The sequence below is a fragment of the Oratosquilla oratoria genome, chromosome 31, assembly GCF_046742065.1.
Source record: "Oratosquilla oratoria isolate Oo_2021 chromosome 31, ASM4674206v1, whole genome shotgun sequence".
NCBI classification, from domain to species: domain Eukaryota; kingdom Metazoa; phylum Arthropoda; class Malacostraca; order Stomatopoda; family Squillidae; genus Oratosquilla; species Oratosquilla oratoria.
The window spans coordinates 19709128-19733758 of record NC_134807.1 but is presented as its reverse complement, the minus strand read 5'-3'; the positions used below and the strand labels follow the sequence as shown (position 1 = coordinate 19733758).

The window sequence follows — 24631 nt, the reverse complement described above, 5'->3', positions numbered from 1 at the left end:
TCAACTCTTCAAGCATACTGACTGCCCTTGAGTACAAGTTTAACATATTTGAGACGTATGCTCTTTTATTTCTAAATCTAAATTGGTTGTCTGCTGATATATCCATCTCCTCTAGACATTTAATCAATCTGGCTTTCACAATTCACACACAGCTATCATGCTGGCCAGAGACTTTGGTCTGTAATTCAGGGATACTTCTTTATTTCCTCCCTTACAAATTTGTACTATACTGGCCACCTTCTAATTCTGAGGCACTATCTAGTCTTCAAATGAACATCTGTTATTCACTCTCCACCTGTTGTTCATTGCACTCACTTAAGCCTCCACTTTGAGATTCTGTGAGGCCCAAGGGGTTTCCTTACTTCCAATGTGTGTGAGTATTTACCTAGTTGTATTTTGTGGGAGGGGGAGCTACACTCGTGGTGTCCTGCCTTTGTATCTCACAGTGTCTAGTTTGCTCTTGAATTCATGAATGGTTTTTGCACACATTATTTTTTGTCCAGTTTGTTCCAAGCGTCCTCCACTCTACGTGGGAAACTGTTTTTCTTCAGATCTCTTCTGTAGCTTTGTTTTTTTATTTTCTTTCCATGTCCTCTTGTGTTTCTCTTGTCCCAGTTTAACAAGTCCTCTCTATCGAGTATTTCTGTGCCCTTCATGATTCTGTAGATGGTCAGTAACCTCTCTCTCTTCTTTGCTCCAGAGTCGGTAACTCCAGTTTAGCCAATCTCTCCTCATATGACAAGTTTGCAAGTGCAGGTGCCATTTTTGTGGCTGCTCTCTGGATTCTTTCTATTTTCTTTATATTCTTTTTGGTACTGGGTGACCACAATGTCGCCGCATATTCTAGTCTAGGCCTTATCAGTGTGACCAATATTTTTTCTAATAATTTCTTCGTCCAAATATGTAAATGCCAAGTTTATTGATCTTAGCAAGTTGTAGGATTCTCAGACAATTTTGTTTATCTGTTTATCATAGGACAAGTAGTTTGAGATAATTACACCCAAATCTTTTTCGGATCTCTCCTTCTTTACCTCCTTGGTTCCAATTTTATATTGTCCTGATATTCTATTTTTGCTTTTTCCTCTAACCTTATATACAACTGGGTAAATACACACAGAGACACATATTTGTATATACATGCACTGAAGCACAATGGTTAAATATGCTGACATGAGATCTTTTGATTCATATTGAAATCAGATGAAGAACACATCAGCTATTAGTAGATAAACCAATAACAATAATAATTGTTGTGTGTATGCATATCTGTTCATATGCATCTGTAAAAAGGTAACCATTGTTTTCAGTATCACATTCTGTAAACACAAAAAATAAATAAATATGTATTAATTACAGGCATTTCCTGGCAGGAACCATAGTAGTCAATGTGGACATGTGCATACTTCTCCTTGGTACATGTCTCAGCTTCCTCCACACAAAGACAACGCATGCGATGCAACTGACAATCAGAGTTCCAGGTCTCATTGTGGTTGCTACACACCTATGTGAAAAGAAAAATGAGTAGAATTTAGTGAATGTGGACCACTGTTCAGTTTGTGAAATCATGCATGATCATATATATAAATGATATGGATGAGGGAGTAAACTGTTATATGAACTTTGCTGATGATGCCAAATTACTCAAGAGAGTAAGAACAGAAGAAGATTGCATATCACTACAAGAAGACCTAGACAAAATATGGGAATGGAGTCAGAAAAGTAAGATGAACTTCAACATTTAAAAATGTAGCATAATGGAATTTGGAAAAAGTAAAAATAGAGTATCGGGACAGTATAAAATTGGAAACAAAGAAGTCAAAATAGTCGATTCAGAAAAGGACCTGGGAGTAATCATCTCAGGTGACTTGACACCTGATAAACATGTCAATAAATTATTTGGAGAGACTAATAACTTACTGAGGTCAATGAAAGTGGCCTTTTACTACATAGATGAGGAGATGGTTAAAAAAATAGTTGTTACACTGATAAGACCTAAACTATATGCTGCAACACTATGGTCACCTAGCACAAAGAAGAACATAAGAAAGTTAGAAAGAATACAAAGAGCAGCGACAAAGATGGCACCTACACTGACAAACCTGACATACAAACAAAGATTGGAAAAATTACATCTGTCATCACTGGAACAGAGACAAGAAAGAGGTGATTTGTTGACCATTTACAGAATTATGAAAGGGATGGAAATTCTCAACAGAGACAATCTATTCAATTAGAACAGAAGAGAAACAAGAGGACACGAAAAGAAACTTAAGAAAGATAGCTACAGAAGAGACCTGAAAAAGAATAGCTTCCCACATAAAGTGATTGATGTCTGGAACAAAATGAATGGAGTAACAGTGAATGCCAAAAATATACATGATTTTAAGAATAAACTGGATGTGGAGAGATACGAAAACGGGTCACTTCGAGCATAGCTCTCGTCCAGTATAATACAACTAGGTAAATACATGCACATCACCCCCTACACACACAAAGATTATTAAAAGTGTGAGTTGTCCCAGACTGGAATATTCAGAAGAAAGATATAAGGAAAATAGAAAGAATACAAGGGCAGGCAACCAAGATGATCCCAAGAGTAAATGACAAAACATATGAGGAAAGATTGCAAAACTGTGACTTCCCACATTAGAAAAGCAAAAAGTGAGAGGTAACATGATAATTATATTGAGATCAGAGAAAGGTTATTGAAAAAACAGCCAGAGAGGATTTGCTGGTATGGGATGAAAGATCAACAAAGGTCATGGTAAAAAATTGAAAACACACACTTGTATGAATGGCATTAGGAAGTACAGCTTTCCAAACAGATGTGTAGATTTATGGAACAAATTAGATGTGAATATATACCAGGCCAACAATATTAAAAAATTTAAGGGAAAGTTTGATAAGTACAGGTAAAGAGACAAGACCCAATCAGCACACCTCTAACCTCAAATACAACTGGGTAAATACACACAGACACATACTTGTATATACACGCATTGAAGCACAATGGTTAAATATGCTGACATGAGATCTTTTGATCCATATTGAAATCAGATGAAGAAAACATCAGCTATAAGTAGATAAACCAATAACAATAATAATTGTTGTCTTGAGTTTCACATAGTGGAAACCCTAAAATATTACCTGCTTTCTCTGAGGCAAAATTACAATTATCAAACAAGATTGAAAATAATGATTTCATCATGATATATTTTGTTCCCCAGTTTAGCTTATTCTTCTGTCTAATGTGGTAATACTTGATGTTATCTTTACTTCTGTGAATTATTTTCATGAGGCTCTTTTCAGCTCATTGCACTAGTTTGTCCTACATGCATGCAACACGTGCATACATTCACGCACAAAGTGATGTTTTAACCCAATATAACCACTATCAAGTTATCTCTTATTGGTAATCACACACCACTTCCATTTCAACAATTACTAATGGCATTGCACCCATCATTACCATATGCCAACACCTCAGGAGTCATACTTACTCTTCTGCGATCATCAGGCTCAAAGTCACACTCCTGCATGCATTGGCACTCTGCTTCACCCTGCAGGTTGACGACACACTCTCGCCCTGCTCCACAGTATTTCTCCAAGCAAAGATCTGAGGGCAGAGGGTACATGTGAAAGGATGAAAGAAAGAAAAGAAAAAAAAAAAAATATATATATATATATATATATATATATATATTATCAACCACAATGCACTTTAATTCTAAGCATTGTATATATATATACACACACACACACGTCACTTGAAGTGACAACGAAGTTTGGACTCCGGAAAAATCTACAATTTTTGTGGATCTCAATGACGAGGGAGTACATGTGTTGTATTAATAGGGAAGGGGAAAGCTCGTGGTGTAGTGGGAAGGGGAAGAAAAAGGAGAAGGGACACCATGAGCATAGTTCCCCTTCCCGTAAAATACAACTAGGTAAAATGCACATACTTCCTCAAGGGAGCAGTAATGGTTTACAATAGCACTATATGGTCATCCCATGAAAAATTGTGTGAAACTAAACAAGACCAATAAGGAAAAAGAGATAGATGAGTGGACTGGTGGTTGTACACCTGTTAGAAATGAATTAGAACAACAGTGACCTTTATATCAGATTATGTACGAGTAAAGAAAGACTGGGCCATAACTAGCGGGTGATCATGGAAAAAAGAGAGAGGTCTTACCTATCAGAGGACCCTCATCGTCTTCATCATAAGCAGCTTGAACTTCATCTTCCTCCTCTTCTTCTCTTTGATCTTCCTCTTCCATATCTTCTTCATCTTCTTCCTCAGCTACATCATCCTCGTATTCCTCATTCTCCTCATTTAGTTCTTCCTCCAACTGTAAATACAACCAGAAGTCAAAACAAACTGACAAATAAATGAATATTTTGTTTGGAATTAATATGGCAGAGGATTGCGACCTTGGAAAAAAAGTTTACTTAATTGTAATATCAAGGGTAGGAATTATACACATGTGATCCCATCCCATTTTCTGCCATCTATCATATCTAGCTTTGAAATCATTTATGGATTCAGTTTGGATAATATCAGCTTCTAAGCTATTTGTTACATGACCCTGTGTCTCTTTTCTCAGACCATGACACTCTTTCTGTCAGTTTTATCAATTCTCCTTAATGTCATGAACAGTGGGTACATGCACTCCTATGCACATTTGTGTGGTTCACCATAGTCTTGGTTCACATGTTGAACTCATGATTGACAGATATTATCCTCCTGGATAAGGGCTCATATATGACTGATCTATAAGTAATGCTGTGTCCTCACACACACATGCATACCTAACTCCCCACCCATGAGAGTTATTGTAGCAGCTTGCAGCATAGGATACTTAATATATTTCAGCCCTGGACGTAAATCAAACTGGAGAAGTGGTTGCAAATACTACCATTGTGCCATCGAGCCATATCATATCTCCATATACATCCATGTCACTACTAACAATACACAGTACCCTTGCACTCATAATTTTCAGAATAAAGGAATCCAGACAAATAGTTTAACAAAACTGCAGGAATCAATTACTGATGAAACACAAATTTGTGTCAATTAGAATTTAATCAATTGCCGCATTGCATTCCACTGCCAGGAAACCCATGGGACTACACCACAGGAGCCTTATCCAGCATCAATGGTGGGTTCACCAATAGATCCTTCTGAGAAGAAATTTTGTACTACATTCTGTAATGTGCTGGTTTGTGCCTGCTTCTATATTACCAGCTAGTAGGAAGAATGAATAGGGGAACAGTCGCTTACTGACACCTCTCCATATATGAAAAAAATGTGGAGAAAGAGTGAAAGATCGGCCAGTCCAAAGAAATCAATGTGCCATTGACTTGGCAGGAGATGGGATGGTGGTGCAGGGGGGGATACTTCTAGAAGGAAGTGAGACGGATTGATGGGGAAGATGGGTTACTGAGAAAAAGATTCTTTGACATTCATCCTGTAGGACCACCACATGTAGATTTGTCACTGATCCCACGAAAATTGAAAACTTTGCAGATTTAGCTAATAGAAAACTGACACATGTAAAACAAAACAAAGTTGATAGTCATCTTAGGTCATGATAATGATCCAACATATCACGAGATCCTATTGCATAAATGAAATACTTTTTATAATGAAAACTCTTGACATAAGAAATATACTAATATATAACCATGCCAGAAATATCGTTCCACTTACCGCTTCCTCTTCTGCCAGAAGACGTTCAATCTTCTCCTCAATCTCCACCAAATGCTTCTTCTGGCTGAGGGAAGCCTTCTTATGGTTTGGGCGGTGCTGCAGTAGACAAGGAGCATTATAAATATATAATTTGTATATGTGTGATAAAACTGCTTTTGGGAACTGGGTATACACTGTATCCAGGATTTAGAATAATAACAGAAAAAAAGGCATATTTCCATTTGTACTGATTGAAAATAAAAGGGAGAGAACTGGGTACATAATTACATTCCTTCCTTCCCCCAAATGCCAAATGAGCTCCTTCCCAGATTCTCATTTAAGACTTATTAGCAAGTAAAGAATGCACACACAGGTCACAAGGAAAAGATTAGTATCAATTTATATCCATTACTGTGTTGTGAGTGCAAATGCATGAATGCATACATTAAAACACTGTAAGTAAACACTGACTTATATAATGAAATTTCAAAATGGGCACTCAACTTGAAAAAATATAACTGCATGCATAACAGAACAGGAGTTAATCACATATACAGTGAAATATAACAAAACATCTGTTTAAACAAAAGGAAAGGAAGAACAGGGAAGAAGAAGAAAGAAGGAAAAAAAAAAGTATCTGTTGGTTATATCCAGTGCTTTAGTCTTTGGGGACATCACACCAAAGTGGTGGAGTTATAGATAATAAAGGAGAGATGACATGAGAGCATGATATGAGAAACTAAAAGAGATCATCATTCTTTGCTGAGTGGAGATTAGTCTCAAATCATAAAGAATGTTGTATGGAGGAATATATGGGGGAGCTTGGAGACAGGGAGAAATAGATATTAAAAATATGGAGATGCAAAAATTGAAACGAAACAAAGAATGGGATATCTTAATATATACAAATACATATATTAGTGGGTGTATACATAAAACACGCCAATGAGGCTGGCGTTCTTACGTACCTTGCTTGCCGCCTCTGCGATGACAAATGCACAGAGCAGCAACAGGACTGCTACGTGGAACTTCATACCTGAGGAAGAACAAAAACTAAAATTACTCTTATTACACCATGTAACAAAACACAAAAAAGACATCATAGAAAAATGTATATAGATCAACCCAAACTATTCTATGTGAATGGTAAACTTAAAAATAGTCAGGAAATGGTGAAACTATGTCATGGAAATACAGAATACTCAGAAGATCTAGAAATGGTTATGAACAATTACTATAAGTTGGTTTTCACTAGAGAAAAAATTACAATATTGGGATGAACGAAGTGAAGTGCAATCTACCCCCATGAGGGAAATAACAATAACACAAAAAGAAATAATGGATCAATTAACAAACCTTGATGTTAGGAAATCGCACAGCCTGGATGGAACTGCAAATTGGATACTAAAAGAATCCAAAGAACTAATGGACAAAATATACAATATAATAAGTTGCTCACTCGAAGAAGGAAAAATAACAAAAGACTAGAAAAATGCCAACATTGTACTAATATGCAAAGGAGGAAACAAAGAACCAACTAATTACAGACTGGTCTCCCTTACAAGCACTGTAGCCAAAATTTGTGGAAAAAAAAAAAAAAAAAAAAAAAAAAAAAAAAAAAAAATAAAGAATAGATGGGTAAAACACCTGGAAGAAAGCAATTTAACAAACTCAAGACAATTTGGATTCAGACAGAGAAGATCATGTGCTAAAAATTTAATCTGTTTCTACTCAAGACAAAAAAGGGATTCAAGGCAACCTAAACTGGATGGAGGATTCCCTGCATGGTCGAAAATTGTGAGTAGTACTCAGAGAAAAGTGTTCTGGTTGGGAGGAGGTGATTAGGAGTTCCATAGGGATCAGTACTGGCTCCAATAATGTTCGCTATTTATGTGAATGACATGGATGAAGATGTGGAATGTTACATGAGCTTCTTTGCAGATGATTCTAAATTGTTGAGGAAAGTGACAACCGAAATAGATTGTGAATCACTATAGACCTAAACAAGATTTGGAAATGGGGTCAGAAGTAGGAAGTAGACTTCAACATTAAGAAATGTAGCATAATGGAGTACAGAAGCAGTAAAAAAATAATATCAGGACAATATACAATTGGAACAAAGGAAATTAAGAAAGTGAGATATGAAAAAGACCTGGTAGTAATTATCTCAAATGACTTGTCCCCTGATGAACAAATAAACAAAATTGTTGGAGAATCCTACAAACTGTTAAGTTCAATAAAAGTGGCTTTTACCTATTAAGTCAAAGAAATGGTTAAAAAATATTATTCACACTAATAAGGCCTTGACTGGAGTATGCTGCGTCATTATAATCACCCAGTACCAGAAACAATGTAAAGAAAATTGAAGGAACCCAGAAAGCAACCACGAAAATGGCCCAGCACTTTCAAACCTGTCATATAAGAAGAGAGGCGACCAACTGATCATCTACAGCAGCGTTTCTCAATCAGGGTTCCCCGGAACCCTAAAATTCCGCAAAAGGTCCTTAAGGGTTCCGCGAGAACAAGTGATTTTTTATTTAATTTCACATGCGTAATATAATTAAACACGCCACGACATATTCTTGGTTACTGTAATAATGTAATATAGATGTTATCCTATCTAACCTATTATTACAATGAAAATAAAATAAGAATGATACGGTATTTATTTATTTATTTATTTATTTTTTTGCTCAGGGGTTCCTTGAGACATGCAATTTATTTTAAAGGTGACGCAAGGGTAAAAAGGTTGAGAAACGCTGATCTATAAAATCATGAAAGGCACGGAAGTCCTTGATAGAGAGGACTTAAACTAGGACAAGAGAAACAAGAGGACATGAAAAAAAAAAATCAAAAAGGATAGTTATAGAAAAGACCTGAAAAAAGTTTTCTACAGAGTGCACATCTGGAACAAACTGGACAAAATAATTGTGTGTGTAAAAACCATACACGAATTTAACAGGAAACTGGACACTGAAATATAAAGACGGGATACTACGAGCATACCCTTCCCGTAAGACACAACTAGGCAAATACATACATATATACACATGCATGCATACATTATATATATATATATATATATATATATATATATATATATATATATATATATATATATATATATATATATATATATATATATATATATATATATATATATATATATATACAGTAATGGAATACATATCAGGAAATGACAGAACCGGGGAACAGAAAAATATGTTACATGGTGTTACATCGGCGTTCTATTTACGTGACGACACCACCCCACATCGATCACCTGCCATGTAACTATTTTTTTCCAATAATATTTGGTTATGTATGTAATTTTTCGTTGCCCGAAGCTAAATTTCCTGGATCAGCTTCTATTTCGTTTCGACTCGTTCATCTGTACGAATTACGGGCATTTCATTTCCTTGTTTATCAGAATTATTTTGATTTAAGGCAGATTCTGTTCCGGCCTCGTGAGTACAAGGACTGACTTCATTCAAAATGGCTGCCCAATCTTATGAGGCCAAGCTTGATTTGCACGCAGTAAGATGTGACGTCAACACTGTATTATGGAATTCCCGGCAACCCTGGTGCCCCTTCCGACAACATCGAACAGTATCGTATCATTATTTCACGTTTTAAATGGAGAATACTACATGGATGAAAACAATAAATATATAAACAGATGAATATATAAACAAACAAATGTATAAATGATAAATAAAAAGTCACATTCGTAACAAATAACTATACAGTAATTTACATGTGTAACCTTCAAAGGAATTGTAGTGACTGACAGCATTCTATAGAAAAGGTCAAATGTTTAGTGCTTCCAGAGATCAGTCAACATATCAAACCAGGTTGAGTGACTGGTTCGAGATCTCTTGGGGTTTCAAAGCGTCCCTTCTTCTACGCACATAAACAACTGCTCTGGCGATTTGCTCCCCAACAAAGGCGCTGTTGTCGAGGGGAATCCACTTCGGTGGTCCCTGCTCACCGTGTCTACTTGCAGTAGAAGCACAACGAAGAGGTATTGGAGACTACTACTAAGTAGATTATAGATTGAGAGAAGCTAGTCTTAGGTGATTGAAAAGTGTAATGAGAGATAGACATTTGGGAATGTATGCTAATAGGAGATTGTATGAAGGGGTGACTGTGCCGGTAGCACTGCATGGGGCAGAGACATGGAACAAAGAAAGGAGTTTAAGCGTGTTTGAGATGAAATGTCTGAGAAGTATGGTAGGGGTTACAGGGTTGGATAGTATAAGAAACGAGATGAGGAGAGCGGGTGTGGAAAAGGAAATGGAAGATAGATTTGATGAAAGAGTACTGGTTGGGATGGCTTGGACACATGGAAAGAATGAGTGAAGAAAGATTAGTATAAAAATGTGGAAAGCAGCGGTGGATGGAGTGAACATGAGGGCGCGACCGAGGATAAGATGGATGGACGGGGTGAATGGGGCACTGAACAAGAGGGGGATGTCTGTTGAGCAAGGAGGGGAGAAGGCAGAAGATAAGGGTGAGTGGAGAATGTCTGTACGGCTGATACTGTGATGCATGGGAGTAGATGGGGGGTTAGGGAGTAATTATGTGTGAATAATATTTTGACGCACGCCGAAGGGATTTCTCCCCATCTTCAATGAATATGAATGTGTGTGTGTGAGTCGCCGATTAAATGAAGCGGCTTTGCTGTGGGTGTGCTGTGTCTTGCTGCATTGCTTCTGGCCCAGGGCGATGAGCGAGATGCAGGGATGACCCATCATCCATGAGGAACCAAGATGAGAGGGAGGGAGGGGTAATGGGAGCGAAATGGGTGGGGATGAAATAGGTCCGAGTGAAATTATGACTTTTGATTTTGGCTATCTCCCTGGTAAGGGAAAAAATGGTATACGTGTGTATTTTTATCATTATCGTTATTATTATTATTATCATCATCATTATTATCATTTTAGTACTAGGGATTCGATAAATTCTCTTTTTCTATTCTTTAATACACCGAATGTAATAAATTTGAAAATTCAATATATACGGTAAAAAAAAGCTATCGTACAGGCAACGAATTATATATATATATATATATATATATATATATATATATATATATATATATATATATATATATATACATTCGTACTTCCCGCGCGATCGCATATACAGTTTGAGGTTCCGAAATTCAACTGGACAGACACTGACATTGTTCCAATCTTTCTGACATTTTTATTGACCAAAAGATCTGGTGGTTTGCATTTCCTCGACTTTCCAGTTTTTCTCCTCGTTTTCTCTAATTTCGCACGAGGGGACCAAGAAGGAGGGTCACCGTGTAAATGTGCTGCGTCTTGCTGCATTGCCTCTGACCTGGGCAATGTGCACACGAGCTAAGATGAAAAGGAAAATGGGAGAGTGGGATGGGTAAATTAGCTGGTTACCTCCCTTCTACAAGGGTAGAAGCCATTTGATAGATATTGATAGATGGATAGACTTTCCTCTCTGAGGGTACCTGACGCAAATCTTTGTCAACTATTTTGGGCTTGATCAAAAACGAACTCTGTGACAATACCCTGCTTCCTCTATCGTCCGAACGTTACAAGACACCTGTGTATATGGCGGTCTTGTAAGATGTACGTCGGAGAGGATCACCTCCCTAATGCCCGTCTTCATAACTCGACAAGTCCCACGCCTCCATCTGGAGGTGCAGCCCCGTGGGGCTGGCACTCGTTCTCCGGGCTAGACCCAAGATCTCTCTCTATCAACTTAAAGACTGTCTTTCCTTTGCCTTTTTACGCAAAGGGAGCTGATAACCGGCGACTACTCACCTCACTTCTGCTACTATAAGCCCATAAAGTCACCCTCACACACAAAGATAACAATCCAAAGTTTCTTTCAAGATCTACTAGAAGTCAAGTGACCCGTTGCCGATCGTTGTGAGGCTGCGGGTTTCCAATCAGTGAAACTCGACACAATAGTTATCATCCTTCCAAAAATACAATGAACTAAATTCGTGCACAAGCGGCCCGAAGTCGATTCCCTACGTCTAATAGACATTAAAAAAAAAAAAAAAAAAAAAAAAAAATCAACAACCAATGTTCTTTTTTTTCAACAAGATATGATGTTAGATTGTAGACAAAATTTACCCCAATGCCAGGTAACAGAAAAGAGTAATTGATAGGATGTTCGCTGGTCGAGCAGCTTAGAGCGTCGTTACTTGCGACTGGAGTTCGAGGGCTACTTCCAACGCATGGGCAACGTTAAACTGAATCGAATGTATCGATCGATCAATCAATACCTATTTATTATTATAATATTATTACTATTATAATTATCATCATTATTATCGTTATTATAATTATCATAAGGTGCTGAGAAATACAAAGGAGAGGATGGCAGCAAATTAGAAGTGAGTATTAAGGAAGAGAGACTGGAAGAAGTGGATAGTTTTAGATACTTGGGTGCGAATGTAGCGGAAAAAGGAGGAGCGGAGGTGGAGGTAGAATGCAGATTGAGAGAATAAAAAAAATGCCTTGGAGGATTAAAAAGTGTAATGACAAATAGACATTTGGGAATGGATGCTAAGGAGATTGTATGAAGGAGTGATTGTACCGACAACACTGTATGGTGCAGAAACATGGAACATAAGAGAGGAAGAAAGTGTTTAAAAGTGTTTGAGATGAAATGCTTGAGAAGTATGGTAGGAGTTACTAGGCTGGATAGAATGAGAAACGAGAAGATGAGGAGAGCGGGGATGGAAAGGGAGATGGGAGACAGGGTTGATGAAAGAATATTGGGAAGTTTTGGGTACACGGAAAGAATGAATGAAGAAAGATTAGGAAAAGAGGAGCGGGAGACAGAGGTGGAAGAAGTGAACATGAGGGGGCGACCAAGGATGAGATGGATGGATGGGGTAAAAGGGGCATTGGGAAAGAGGGGAATGTCTGTAGGGGAAGGACGGGAGAAGACAGAAGATAGGGGTGAATGGAGAATGGCTGTGTATGAATGATGCTGTGATGCATGGAAGAGAGTGGGTGGGGGATGGGGGGTGAGGGAGTATGTGTGAATAATATTTTGACTCAGCTCGAAGAGTTTTCTCCCCGTCTTCTCTTTTTCTGCATCAGGGGACAGAGAGGGGAGGGGGGTCCGCCGATTAAGTGAAGCTGCTGTGGATGTACTGTGTCTTGCTGCATTGCTTCTGCCCCAGGGCAGTGGGAGAGATGCAGGGACGACCCGTCATACAGGAGGAGGCAAGAAAAGAGGAAGGAAGGGAGGGAGGGGTGGTGAGTGGGAGTGGAGTATGTGGAGATGAAAAATGGGAGTGGATTTATGCCTTTGACTTTGGCTATCTCCCTTGTAAGGAGGAACGCCGTTGGTATACGAGTATGTACCATTATCATTATTATTACTATTATATTATTATCATCATTATAAGCATTATTGTTATTATCACCAGTGTAACCGTTACATTTATGCGATATTGATATGCATGATGCAAAAAACTGCAAAGGACATAGTGACTAAGTGACTTCACATATATCTTTACATGTTTTCCAACGTACCATCATTTAATAAACCCGCGACGTAGCTTGCTAGCTAGCCAACGAGCCACCTAGCTTGCAAGTTGCTCACCCCTAAGCGCGCGCATTCAACAAAGTAGTAGTAAATTTACACAACAAGACGCTTGTTCGCTTCCAAGAAACCCTGGACCTGAGTTATTACAGAAAACATTCTGTTGAATATCTATTCTTGCCACTTATCCCCTACCGAGAGAATTTTTGTTTTCTGTGTTGCAAAGGTACAATACCAATTATTTAAACGAAGGACATGACTTTCCCCGCTATACGTCAACAACTGATGTCAAGGTGGCGATACACTAAACATTTCTCACTAGCATGCAACTTGCTTTTGTTACTTTGGGTAGACACTGCTTTGATTGATCTTTCATTTTCCAATTTGTGTCATATAACGAGAAACTGAATTACGAACTAAGAGAAGTTAAACCTATAAGAATGTTAGACACATCGTTGAGATGTTCTTACGGAAGACTAGAAATTGTAACCGAAGTCGCTTCTACTCAAAACGAAGTAGCAAAAGCAAGTAGCATGCTAGCTTAGTGTGCCGCCATCTTCATTTTTTCCTCTAACGAGTTTCTTGGTTGAGGGAATAAGCTCCAACAAGGTAGACTCATTAAGAATAATAAAATAAAAATAAATCGGGGAGGCATTGTAGGAAATGAATAAGAAGATCGACATCTTCCAAAAATACGCTGATATGCCGATTCATACATAAATGGAGAACAGGAATAGTTACTACTGTCATGGCCAAATTCAATCCCAACACAAACATGGACACCTAAATTTCTTTAAAATATAAATACGATATTACTTTTATCCTTTCCGGATACGAGTACAGGCACCCTTCTGAAAATCAAACGACTAGCATATCACAGAATTACTAGTACGATGGTGTTTTGTTACATTAAATTTACTACTACCCATTTCACCAAATCATAATTCGTAAATGCCTCTCTCTCTTATTTACCATATATGTGCTATTTTATTTATCTTTTTTATCCTGTACATGGCAAAGGAACCTGTATAGTACAATGTGTATCACGTCTTAGGATTATAACGATATGAATATAATTATGAAGCGTGGCAACAGCGCTTGATCCCCATGTTAACGGGTTAATCGTTATTATAACCCTAAACAGTGTTACGTTATACTATATAGCTTCCTTTACTATATATAAAATATGTAAAAAAAAATTCTAAATAGCACACAGATGGAAAATTAGAGGTTGATTTGGCGGAATGATTAGAGGTTGATTTGGCAGAATGGTTCATGACGCATAACCCTGAACTCCTTGGCAGACGTAGCTGCCGCTTGCTCTAGCATCGTTCGAGTTAACAAGTTTCTTGCTGTCTAAGGACTTGTCACCTGCTGTCATGGCTAGTTCGTGTGTCCTGAATGATTACACAGTATAAATGTATGCTCATAACTCCAACCCTCCCATTGTTGAAAATGACTTAGGCCCCTTTCACACGTATAGACTTTTCGTCATGCGCAGTCCATGACACGACGTCGTGCTCTCAAATAATCATAGGTGGCCGTAACGTGCGAAAGCGTCCATAGACACTCATGGTTACCTAACAGCACGACGTTATGTCGTGGACGGCGCACGGCGAAAAGTCGATACATGTAAAACCTCCCGCGTAGAGGTAATGCACTCAATGCAGGTACAAATACACGCACGCACACGTGAATACGCCTAAATGCACACGATAACGCACACGAAAACGCACAAGCATACGCACATGCACACATGCATAGATAATTCAATATTTTTACTTTGCTGCCCTACATAGCCTTGTTATTTCATCACGTAATTTTTCCTTGGACAAATATAGATTTAAAATGGAAATAGACAAAAATTGGTTTACCTACTGCATGTGAGAACGAAGTCTTAAAGGTACAACATTTCGCTCATTCGAACTTTATCAAGTATATACACTGAAATGCACAAACTATAAATACATCAAGTCTCGGGGGAATGGGGGGGGGAAGTCTGCTGATCACGGATTTTGTACGTGGGGCGTTACCTTTCTTTCAAACTTTCTGATGTCATTGACGGTTATCAGAAACTAGACACTTCAAAAAAACATTTGTGTAGACACGTCTACAGAGACACACGCTAAGGTCTTCTCGTCTTTAAACATAGTAATAGTAAGCAGTGGGATCTAAGGTGTCATAACATTCATCAGGGACACCGAGAAAATATTGGCGGTAAGAAGCGAATAGTTTAGACTTTCGCTACCAGCTGCTACATGAAATTTCGAGGGCCCGGTAAAGCACAACTTATTAGTGGCTGTACAGTTTGAAGAAATTGAGTTATTACAGTGGAATAAGATGACAAATTAGACAGGAGGTTGTTCAGTTGGCATCGTAGTCGGATGCAGAAAGAATAAGGTGGTTAACAAACGCACATACAGGTAAATACAAAAAAACGACATAACCTACTAAATACGACGCGATAATCACGTGGATGGATCTGGGACTGTTTACAACCATGACCACGATTCTCACTTGTGAACTACGAAAGTCGGAAAAAATTACAAACTACGTCTTCCACTAAGTAAAAAATAAATAAATAAAGCAGAGATGACTAATATCAGGCGCTGACGTGTTTAGCCTTTGACCGTTGCACCCTCAGCTTCCATCCCCTTCCTCCTCCACCCCCACACCCTCCTCCTTGCCAACGTGATGAGCTTCGTGGCACGGGATTGGTCGGTAGGGGACGAACCATTCCAGAATGTTCCGTGCTCATGCAACAGTCAAGGCGTTGTCAACCGTACCTCAACACAAACAGAAGCGTCTTTCACAAACCACCGAAGAGGCGAGCTTCAGTTTTTAAGAGATGCAGCACGTAGCGTAGAATATTGAGTTCTAAGCATCATAGCAGGATCCTTGAGGCAATGCAAATGAATTCCTTAGTGAATTTAGAATTTTAAAGGCGGATAATAGGTCTGCAGGTTCGAAAAAAAAGGATACTCTCCTTAATAAAAAATTCGGCTTAGTTTGACTAAGTTTGACAAGGCTAAATTAAACTAGGCCAGGTTATGTCAAGTTACATAAGGTTTGGTCAACATATGCTAGGCTGAGACGACCAAGCTTAGATTGTTCATGGGTAGTAGGGGATCACATGAAGAATCGTCGCCCCAAACTTCGATAGTGTGACAATTCTTCATGTGGGCTATCCTAGGATAACAATTCTTCATGTGGGCTATCCTAGGATAACAATTCTTCATGTGGGCCATCCTGGGTTTACGAATCTTTGCTTGTATAAGTTTATGACAATAAACATAACCCTCATTCAACCTAACAAAACCTAATATTTCCATTCTTGATATTCGGCGTACTGGGGTGACAATTCTTCACGTGGGCCGAGGTTACCTTTAGACCGATCGTGTGTGACCATTGCACGTGTCAGTGAATACACGAGTGTTAATCGTACCGTAGACCTCCCTTGCACCTGGTGGCAAGAATCCATAGGAGGGTGAGTGTTCAGCGTTGTGGGAAGGAATTCGCTTATTTGCACTTCCTAAAGTACAATAAGTAGAGTACTGTGAAACTTATCGGAGCGTGAAGTTCACGCTTTTTATTACGGACTCGTACACCTACCTAAGACGTTAAGTGTTGGCTCGAGTTTCACTCGATAGAAAACCCGCAGCCCCACAGTGGATGGCAACGGTACTTTGACCCTACAACCTCTCATAGAAGAGAATTTTGGATTATTCTGTTGTATTCATGCGAAACAGTTTCTATACTATAGTTTAAAGGCGTTGTCACATTGGGCTATTTTTCCTCTTACTATTTGAGCAGATTTGCAAACCCGCAACTTTCAGGAAGAAGTCAGAAATGTTGGAGGGAAATAATTTTCCTCCGGCATATAAAATGACATTATATTTATTTCTCTTGAAAAAAAAATAAAAATAATTTTACGGCGGAAAAAAAAATATGGAGGTGGACGGTACCGCTGATTAATCGGAGGTGGGGGGGGGGGAATAATAGGTGTGGGATAGTCGGTAGTTGTTAACATGATGACCAGATTTCTTAAGCCGGAATATGCTAGACAACAGCTGAAATTATGCTAGATTAACATAAACAATGCTGAATACTTTGTTCCTCTTATTACCTACGGTTATGTTTTTCCATTAATATAGCATTGTTTCTACGGAAGATATGCTACATTTAACATAATCATGCTAAATCTGGTCACTCTGGTAGTTCTACAAATGTGAAGATCGAGTGTCAGCCCCTCGGGGCAGCACCTCCGGATGGAGAGGATGGTGTTGAGTTTTGAAGACAGGTGGCAACTGGCAAGATGATTCACTCTGACGTCCGTCTTGCAGGGTCGTTACTTAAAGGAACTCACTACAGATTCCTTCCATGATGCATCAGCTCTTTGAAAATGCGACGACAGTTCATGATCAATGTTGGTGACAATAAATAGACAATAATGAAATAAATTGACAATAAATAAATCAATAAAACAATCTCTTTCAATAAAAAAAAAATGACTACTGAAATGCAATGACAAGAACGAGATATATATTTGTAAAGTTTTAGAAAACATGGGCTAGGTGTTGTCTACAACGTAATGTAACGTAACGGCCATACACTAAACACATAACCCAAGTGTAACATAAATGTATCGGAAGTAGCGAAATGAACATGATTATTCAGGTATTTACATGGTAATTCATTTTAATCTATCGTAGGCATACACATAATGCAAATAAACACACAAGGAAGTCGCTTAGATGCGACAGATAAGACTAATGAAGTTGATATCACTTCACTCGGGTCTGAAATAGACGTTCTCGTTATGAGGGAGGGGTTGATGCGAGACACAAATGAGTTCTGCAAAAAAAAACGTTAAGTATTGTAGCGCTGTAGAACAGAAACTGGGATGTGATGCAAGGAAGTAGAAAATATAATACAGTGAGCGATTTTGTAGGAAAACCTGAAGTCATTGAGATGCACAACCAAAAAACATTTTTTTCTGAGGGGAAGCAGCAAGTCTGTCGTTTGCTAAAACGTGACGCTGCTGATGGAAATAGTAAAGTTGGGTAGGGAAGCAGACACAGAAACTCTAAGAGGCGGAGAAGCTGGGGGGGGGGAGGTTGGATGAAATGAGGATAAAGTAATGTGGGTGCAAAGAGAACCAGGAGGAGAGAGGAGTTAGTACGAATGTGGGTGTCAAAGGCGAGAGAAGGTGGAAGTGGGAGTAGGAGGTGGATGAGGCACAGAGAGGTGGAGGATGAGAGAGAGAGGATGAGAGGAGTGAGGTGGGAGGAGGTTGAGAAGGAAAGGCTGGGGGGAAGGGGGAGGAGGAAGGGGGGTAAAGGGGGGAGGGAATGAAGACGTGGAAGTGGGTGGGGCCAGACGATGCCAACGTGGCACCCAAGACTTCACAGTGCCTCCAAGTCGTGGCACTCGAGTTACCAGCAACCTCCCACCCCTTACCCCCACCCTTGCCAACAAGAAACTCGCCCCTCAACCCCCAAGGCTCCTGCGAAGACTATCATGGCTTCCGTACACCCCTGGCTACCCCATAACCTCATACCTTAAGTCTTACAAAACCAACAGCAACTCATAACATACGCCTTCTTCCGCTCCAATGCCACTCCTCTTCCGTAGCTCAGGTGCCCCTACCTTCCCCTCTGTACAATATAATGTAACGTAACGCAACAGGTTTAGCCATACACTGAGCCTATAACTGTTACGGGAATGTAACGGAAGTAACGTATTTACAGGATTATTCATTTCAAATCATCGAACGCATTTACATAATAAATGAAAAACCACGCGAAGACGTCACGGATGCGCCTTTCGACAAAAAGCCCTCTACAAACAAACCCAACCTCCTCGCTACAAATTACTTTCTTCCACCCACATTGTCTAGGCTAATCTGAACTTCCATTCCATCGAAGGGTTTGCTTGTATCTGAATAAAATAACCAGGCCGTTGCTACAATATATATTGATGTCTATATTCGTAAACGGGTTTAAAATGTGAATACGCGAACACATATCTATGTGTACACTCACCCCGAAGACTCCATTACATCCTCGCAGCTTCCCATACTGACATACGAGTAAAACACAAACTCACATGCTATCATGCATAAGCAAATATCCAAGCATCCTACAGCATGCTCTCCCATCAACTAATGTATAAAAGTGGGTTATATAAGTGAGCTTGCGTGTACTGTACTCTAAATGTGGGAAAATATACAGACTTTTTTAACACAAACACGCGCGTGAACGAACGAAACGAAAAAAAAAAACATAATTTGACAAAAATAACTAACCTCTTTCGTACCAAATGACCCTTTACATTTCTCTCTGCTTCCAGACCACTTTCTTCAGCTGTACGTGACCCCTTCGATAGAAAAAGGGCTAAATATATCGTGATTAGTGATTCATTTAGATAAACTATGCAATATGCTATAACATCTGCCAATTATTTGGTTTTCTTTTTCATGCATTTCTTCGTTTAACTATTCTTATTTTCCGAACTAGTTATGGACCAAGAGGTCTCCTATATGTATGCTCTTCCTTTCTAATTATTTGTACGAGGAATAAGCGATGGAAAAAGGAAACAAGCGCATGCGCAGTGCTGATGCCGATCGGGCAGGACCAAGCAGCTACAGGAAAAAAAAAATAATAATGATAATAATAATAAAGTTGAAGGATGTTGAATTCCCATTGTGGTATATAAAGACTATATTGTGTGATCCTAAAAAAGCATAGGGTTAAAAATATGAAAAAATCGTTATAATAAGAAAATTCAAAATGAAAATGTGAAAGACAGGTACGGGAGGGTTGTAATGTAAACATGGCGAGAGTGGTCGAGAGAGACGATAAATTTATCACCCCCAAAAAGTTATTTTCCTCGTTTCGCACTTGAAACTATCGTATAAGTTAATTAAATATCAAAATCAGAAATAGATAAGCTGATCAAGTTAACTAAAGAGGAGAGACATTATGTCTTCAGAAAGGGGTGGACATCATCTCCCATGATGATTTCTCGTTGTGGGACGGAAAAAGAAACAGAAAACATGGAAAGAAATAAGAAAGAGTAAAATGAAATCTTCCGAACAAAGGCAGAGATTTGCGGAGCAACATCGAAGGAAATTGTGTACAATCAGACAATGAATGCAAATTTAAACCAAAGTTTGAGCTTTGGAATAAAGCCACTTCCCCACGAGTTGGCTGGAGCCCCCAACATACTTCCGCTCTTTGAGCGTGGTGGTAGAACTGCAAGCCTAATTTCTCAGAAATAGAATAACGACACCGATATTCCGAAGATATTCCTATCCAGTGTGATTGGCCATATAACCAAGGAAATTTCAAATCCCCCTCCTACCTAGTCGCTGTGTTCTGTCATAAGTTTTCATTTCTACGTTTGGTTCCTTTTCGCGTTTTTTTTTTCAAACCTCTTATCCCACACCATCTTGTTGCTGCGACTAACTGCTTTGTTCGTCAAACTCGCATTTTTTTTCTGTCTATTCTACCTCTACCAAGTAAAATGCTATTTGTCTTTTCTGTATATTTATATCATCCTTCCACCTTGTCTAATCTCCCTCTTCCACGCTTTCTACCTCGTGGCGTCCAGTCAGTAACACGATCTTCCGTCATCCCTTCCCTTACATTCCCTATCCTAGTTTATCTCTGCTCATTTTTCGCCTCCGCAGTAATTTTCATTCGTCTGCTATCATACTCTTTCTGTCTTTCAGCACAACATAGACAGACCACTCTCTGTCTCGATCTTGTTTCAGCACTGATCACTACATTCTCCCCTGTGTACCCCTTGGCTTTGCCTTCATAGCTTTCGTCATTTTCCAAATTTCACATCCGTAGATCATATCTGGGATTATGCAACCCGGTATATTTTATTTTTATCTCGCGTTCTTTTGTTGCAAGAAATGCCTGTAAATTGTCATTGATTCATTCTATACTAGCGTGCACACACGCACGCATTAGCTACATGACGCCATATCTGGTGGTATCAACAAACTTCAACGGACCACTCCATTGTCTGACCTGATCCGCGGTCAGTTTGGCTTGACCTTAGATTCAGCCGCCAAGCCATCTGCATCCCGACTGGGGAGTCGGCCATACAATATTACCACACGACAAATTATTCATTACGTCCATAGGATAATGTTACTGTATATATTTTCTTCCTTATGTATGTATCTATATATTATATTGGGTGCTCACACTCAGCTCTATACTGTGCATAAATTTAGTTATAAGGAATATAGTGTATTTATGTAATTATATTTGTGTTGACAACCGACACTCATTTTCTTCGTCGCGCCCTACGTGGCGAGAGTGAGACGAGACTTGACTATGCTACTGTCAAGACTTACCAAATAAAGAAAACCCAAGCGACGCCTTTATCTCAACGCCCCCAAACTAATGTAGAACAACACAAGTCTATAGTTTAAGCCTTTGTGTATGGCTGAGTGTATAGTTCGCTAACCATTACTCACGATTTTTCGTTTTTTGTTTTGTTTTGTTTTTTTACTGCAATACATATTTTCATTATTTCTACGTTTACTTCATAAGAACTTGACATTTCTTCTCGGCTATGAATCGTAACTCTTCTATTCATTATTTTCTCTATCTGTTCTCCACATGTGATGCCACTTCATATTTACTACAGTCTTTTCCATTTCATCTTATGTACTCGCCTCTGTAGCACATGATTTTTCATTTGTTCGCTCGTTTTTACCTTTAACAAGACATGAACAATGCTTGAGGGAGATCGTCTCCGCTTTTCCACTGTTCAAGTATTTTCCTAATTGCACTATACTGGAAAGGCGCAACACTCGTTGGGCCCCGTCCTCTATTCTCTAATTTTCTAACATACTTAGACTCAAAATAATGTGCGTGCGTGTGTGTATGTGTGTTGTATGTGTGTGTGTGAACAGTATACACGTCGGACTTCAGTTTTCACTTGATATGCGTACAAGGATTGTAATGTACACATATGGAAACCGGGAGAGGCGCCCGTCCGTAACTAGATATGCAAGGTCATGTGTATGCACATGTATGTCTGTGTGTGCGTGTGTGTGCACGTATACATTTGAACATGTATGTGCGTGCATGTATGTGTATGCATGTGTACGTGCGTGTAGTGCGTCCGTGTGCTCGCTCGCGTATGTCTGTGTGTCTATGCGTGTGCATTTACCTAATTGCATTAAAGGAGCAACATTCGTAGGGTCCCATCTCCTATACTCTAATTTTCTAACATGCCTAGACTCAAATTCATGTACAGTTCCAACTTAATCTATATCCTTGAGTTCCAATTATCATGTTTAGATTTGAACTCGTGTATTGTTTGAGCTTGGGGTATATAACCTTCTTGGTTATTCCACATATTTATGAATCTATATGGAAAAATTTATTTCTCCACATCCCTTAGACATGTGATCTTTCTTAATACATATTCTCCCATGACCTCTTAAAGCCGTTCCCATCTTGAATCAGATCTATTTTGACAATGCAATGATTCACCATGGTCTTGGATCACGTGTTGGACTCGTGATCGACAGCTATTTCCCTCCCGGATGAGAGCGCAGAGCTCATATATGACCGGTCTATGGGTAATGTTGTGATCTTACACGCACACACACACACAACTCCCCGCCCACTAGTTGGAGTAACGACTCACAGCGCAAACGATACTGAAATTATTTCAGCCCTGGGTGGGATTCGAACCCGGATCGCCGTAGTGGCAGCCGGGAACTCTACTACTGCGCCACCGTGGGTGGGTGTATACATTCATCTTGCTGTGTTACAGGACCGAGTCGACTCCGTAACAATCCATAATATTCCACCTCATTTTTTCCTATTCATTTAAATTTTCTTAGTTCAATTTCACCTGCACATCGTTCAAGTTCATCTTCTAATATTGTGCATATGGATATTTTTTTTCACTACTGTCATAATTAACCTTCGATTATATCAAAGGCTGTGGTACATATATCTATTTTTTAATTTTTCTTTTACATGTGGACCACCATCAACCGCGGTGGAAAGATGCTCCAATCACAACACGTTTATCCACTTGTACGATGCTGAGTTACATGTTGGTATGCATACTTGTGGGTGTGGAGTGATATAAGCTTTTCCTGAACACATGTATATATACAAATGCAGTGCAGATATTACACACGCATGCGTGCACACCCACGCACAGTCCTCTTGCTCAAGGGAAAGAGTAACGGTCTGTAATATCTGCATTTTTTTTAGGTTGGGAGCGCCACACACATTGCGTATCTTCAAAATATTTATTCTAATGCTCTGCTTGGAAAATATCTTTTTCTTTTCAATACATTAAACCCCAGATTACTTTCCAGTTTTGTAACATGTCCTCTCTCGCGTTTCGTGTCGTGGCATTTTGACACAGTCAAACAACCCAGTAAATTTTCGGGAGGACTGATGCAGGGTGTTCATTTTTCTTCTTTTCTTCCCCACCGAGTGTCCATCGCTTTCCTTCGCCAGCGCCGATCCTATTTTGTTTCTGCTCTTTGTATTTCCTCCATTTTCATCGTGCGTTTCTTTCTAAGTGGGCTTCACTGTAGCACGTCATACTCTAAATCTGATCCGAGGGACTGGGCCATCGGTGTTCACCACTTCATCAGCATCTATATAATTAAAAAATAAACTGACCCTTCGCGTTTGGTGGTAAATCGGTTACACCGCCAACTACGGTGAAGAAGAACTCGAAGAAGAAGAACTCGAAGAAATCGAAGAAGAAGAAGAGGAAGAACTCGAAGAAGAAGAAGAAGAAGAAGAACTCGAAGAAGAAGAAGAAGAACTCGAAGAAGAAGAAGTAGAACTCGAAGAAGAAATCGAAAAACTCGAAGAAGAAATCGAAAAACTCGAAGAAGAAGAACTCGAAGAACTCGAAAAAGAAGAACTCGAAAGAGAAGAACTCGAAGAAGAAGAACTCGAAGAAGAACTCGAAGAAGAACTCGAAGAACTCGAAGAAGAAGAACTCGAAGAAGAAGAAGAACTCGAAGAAGAAGAAGAAGAAGAACTCGAAGAAGAAGAAGAAGAAGAAGAACTCAAAGAAGAAAAAGAAGAACTCGAAGAAGAAGAAGAACTAGAAGAAGAGGAAGAAGAATTCGAAGAACTCAAAGAAGAAGAAGTAGAACTCGAAGAACTCGAAAAACTCGAAGAACTCGAAAAAGAAGAACTCGAAGAACTCGAAAAAGAAGAACTCGAAAAAGAAGAACTCGAAGAACTCGAAAAAGAAGAACTCGAAGAACTCGAAAGAGAAGAACTCGAAGAACTTGAAGAAGAACTCGAAGAAGAACTCGAAGAAGAAGAACTCGAGGAATTCGAAGAAGAAGAAGAACTCGAAGAACTC

At 39.1% G+C, this 24631-nt stretch overlaps 1 protein-coding gene across 3 annotated transcripts in view; it reads right to left on the bottom strand.

The window, feature by feature from the left end:
* The window catches only part of SPARC (secreted protein, acidic, cysteine-rich), a 55738-nt gene that overhangs the window by 9568 nt on the left and 21539 nt on the right, over positions 1-24631 (bottom strand). For all 3 annotated transcript variants that reach the window (XM_076213389.1, XM_076213388.1, XM_076213390.1), the window contains 5 exons: positions 6664-6731; positions 5717-5812; positions 4196-4352; positions 3501-3616; positions 1355-1501 (listed from right to left, as the gene is read on the bottom strand). In XM_076213389.1, the coding sequence (XP_076069504.1) occupies positions 1355-1501; positions 3501-3616; positions 4196-4352; positions 5717-5812; positions 6664-6729 (582 nt within the window). In that variant the 5' untranslated portion in view covers positions 6730-6731. The remainder of the gene's footprint in view (positions 1-1354; positions 1502-3500; positions 3617-4195; positions 4353-5716; positions 5813-6663; positions 6732-24631) is intronic.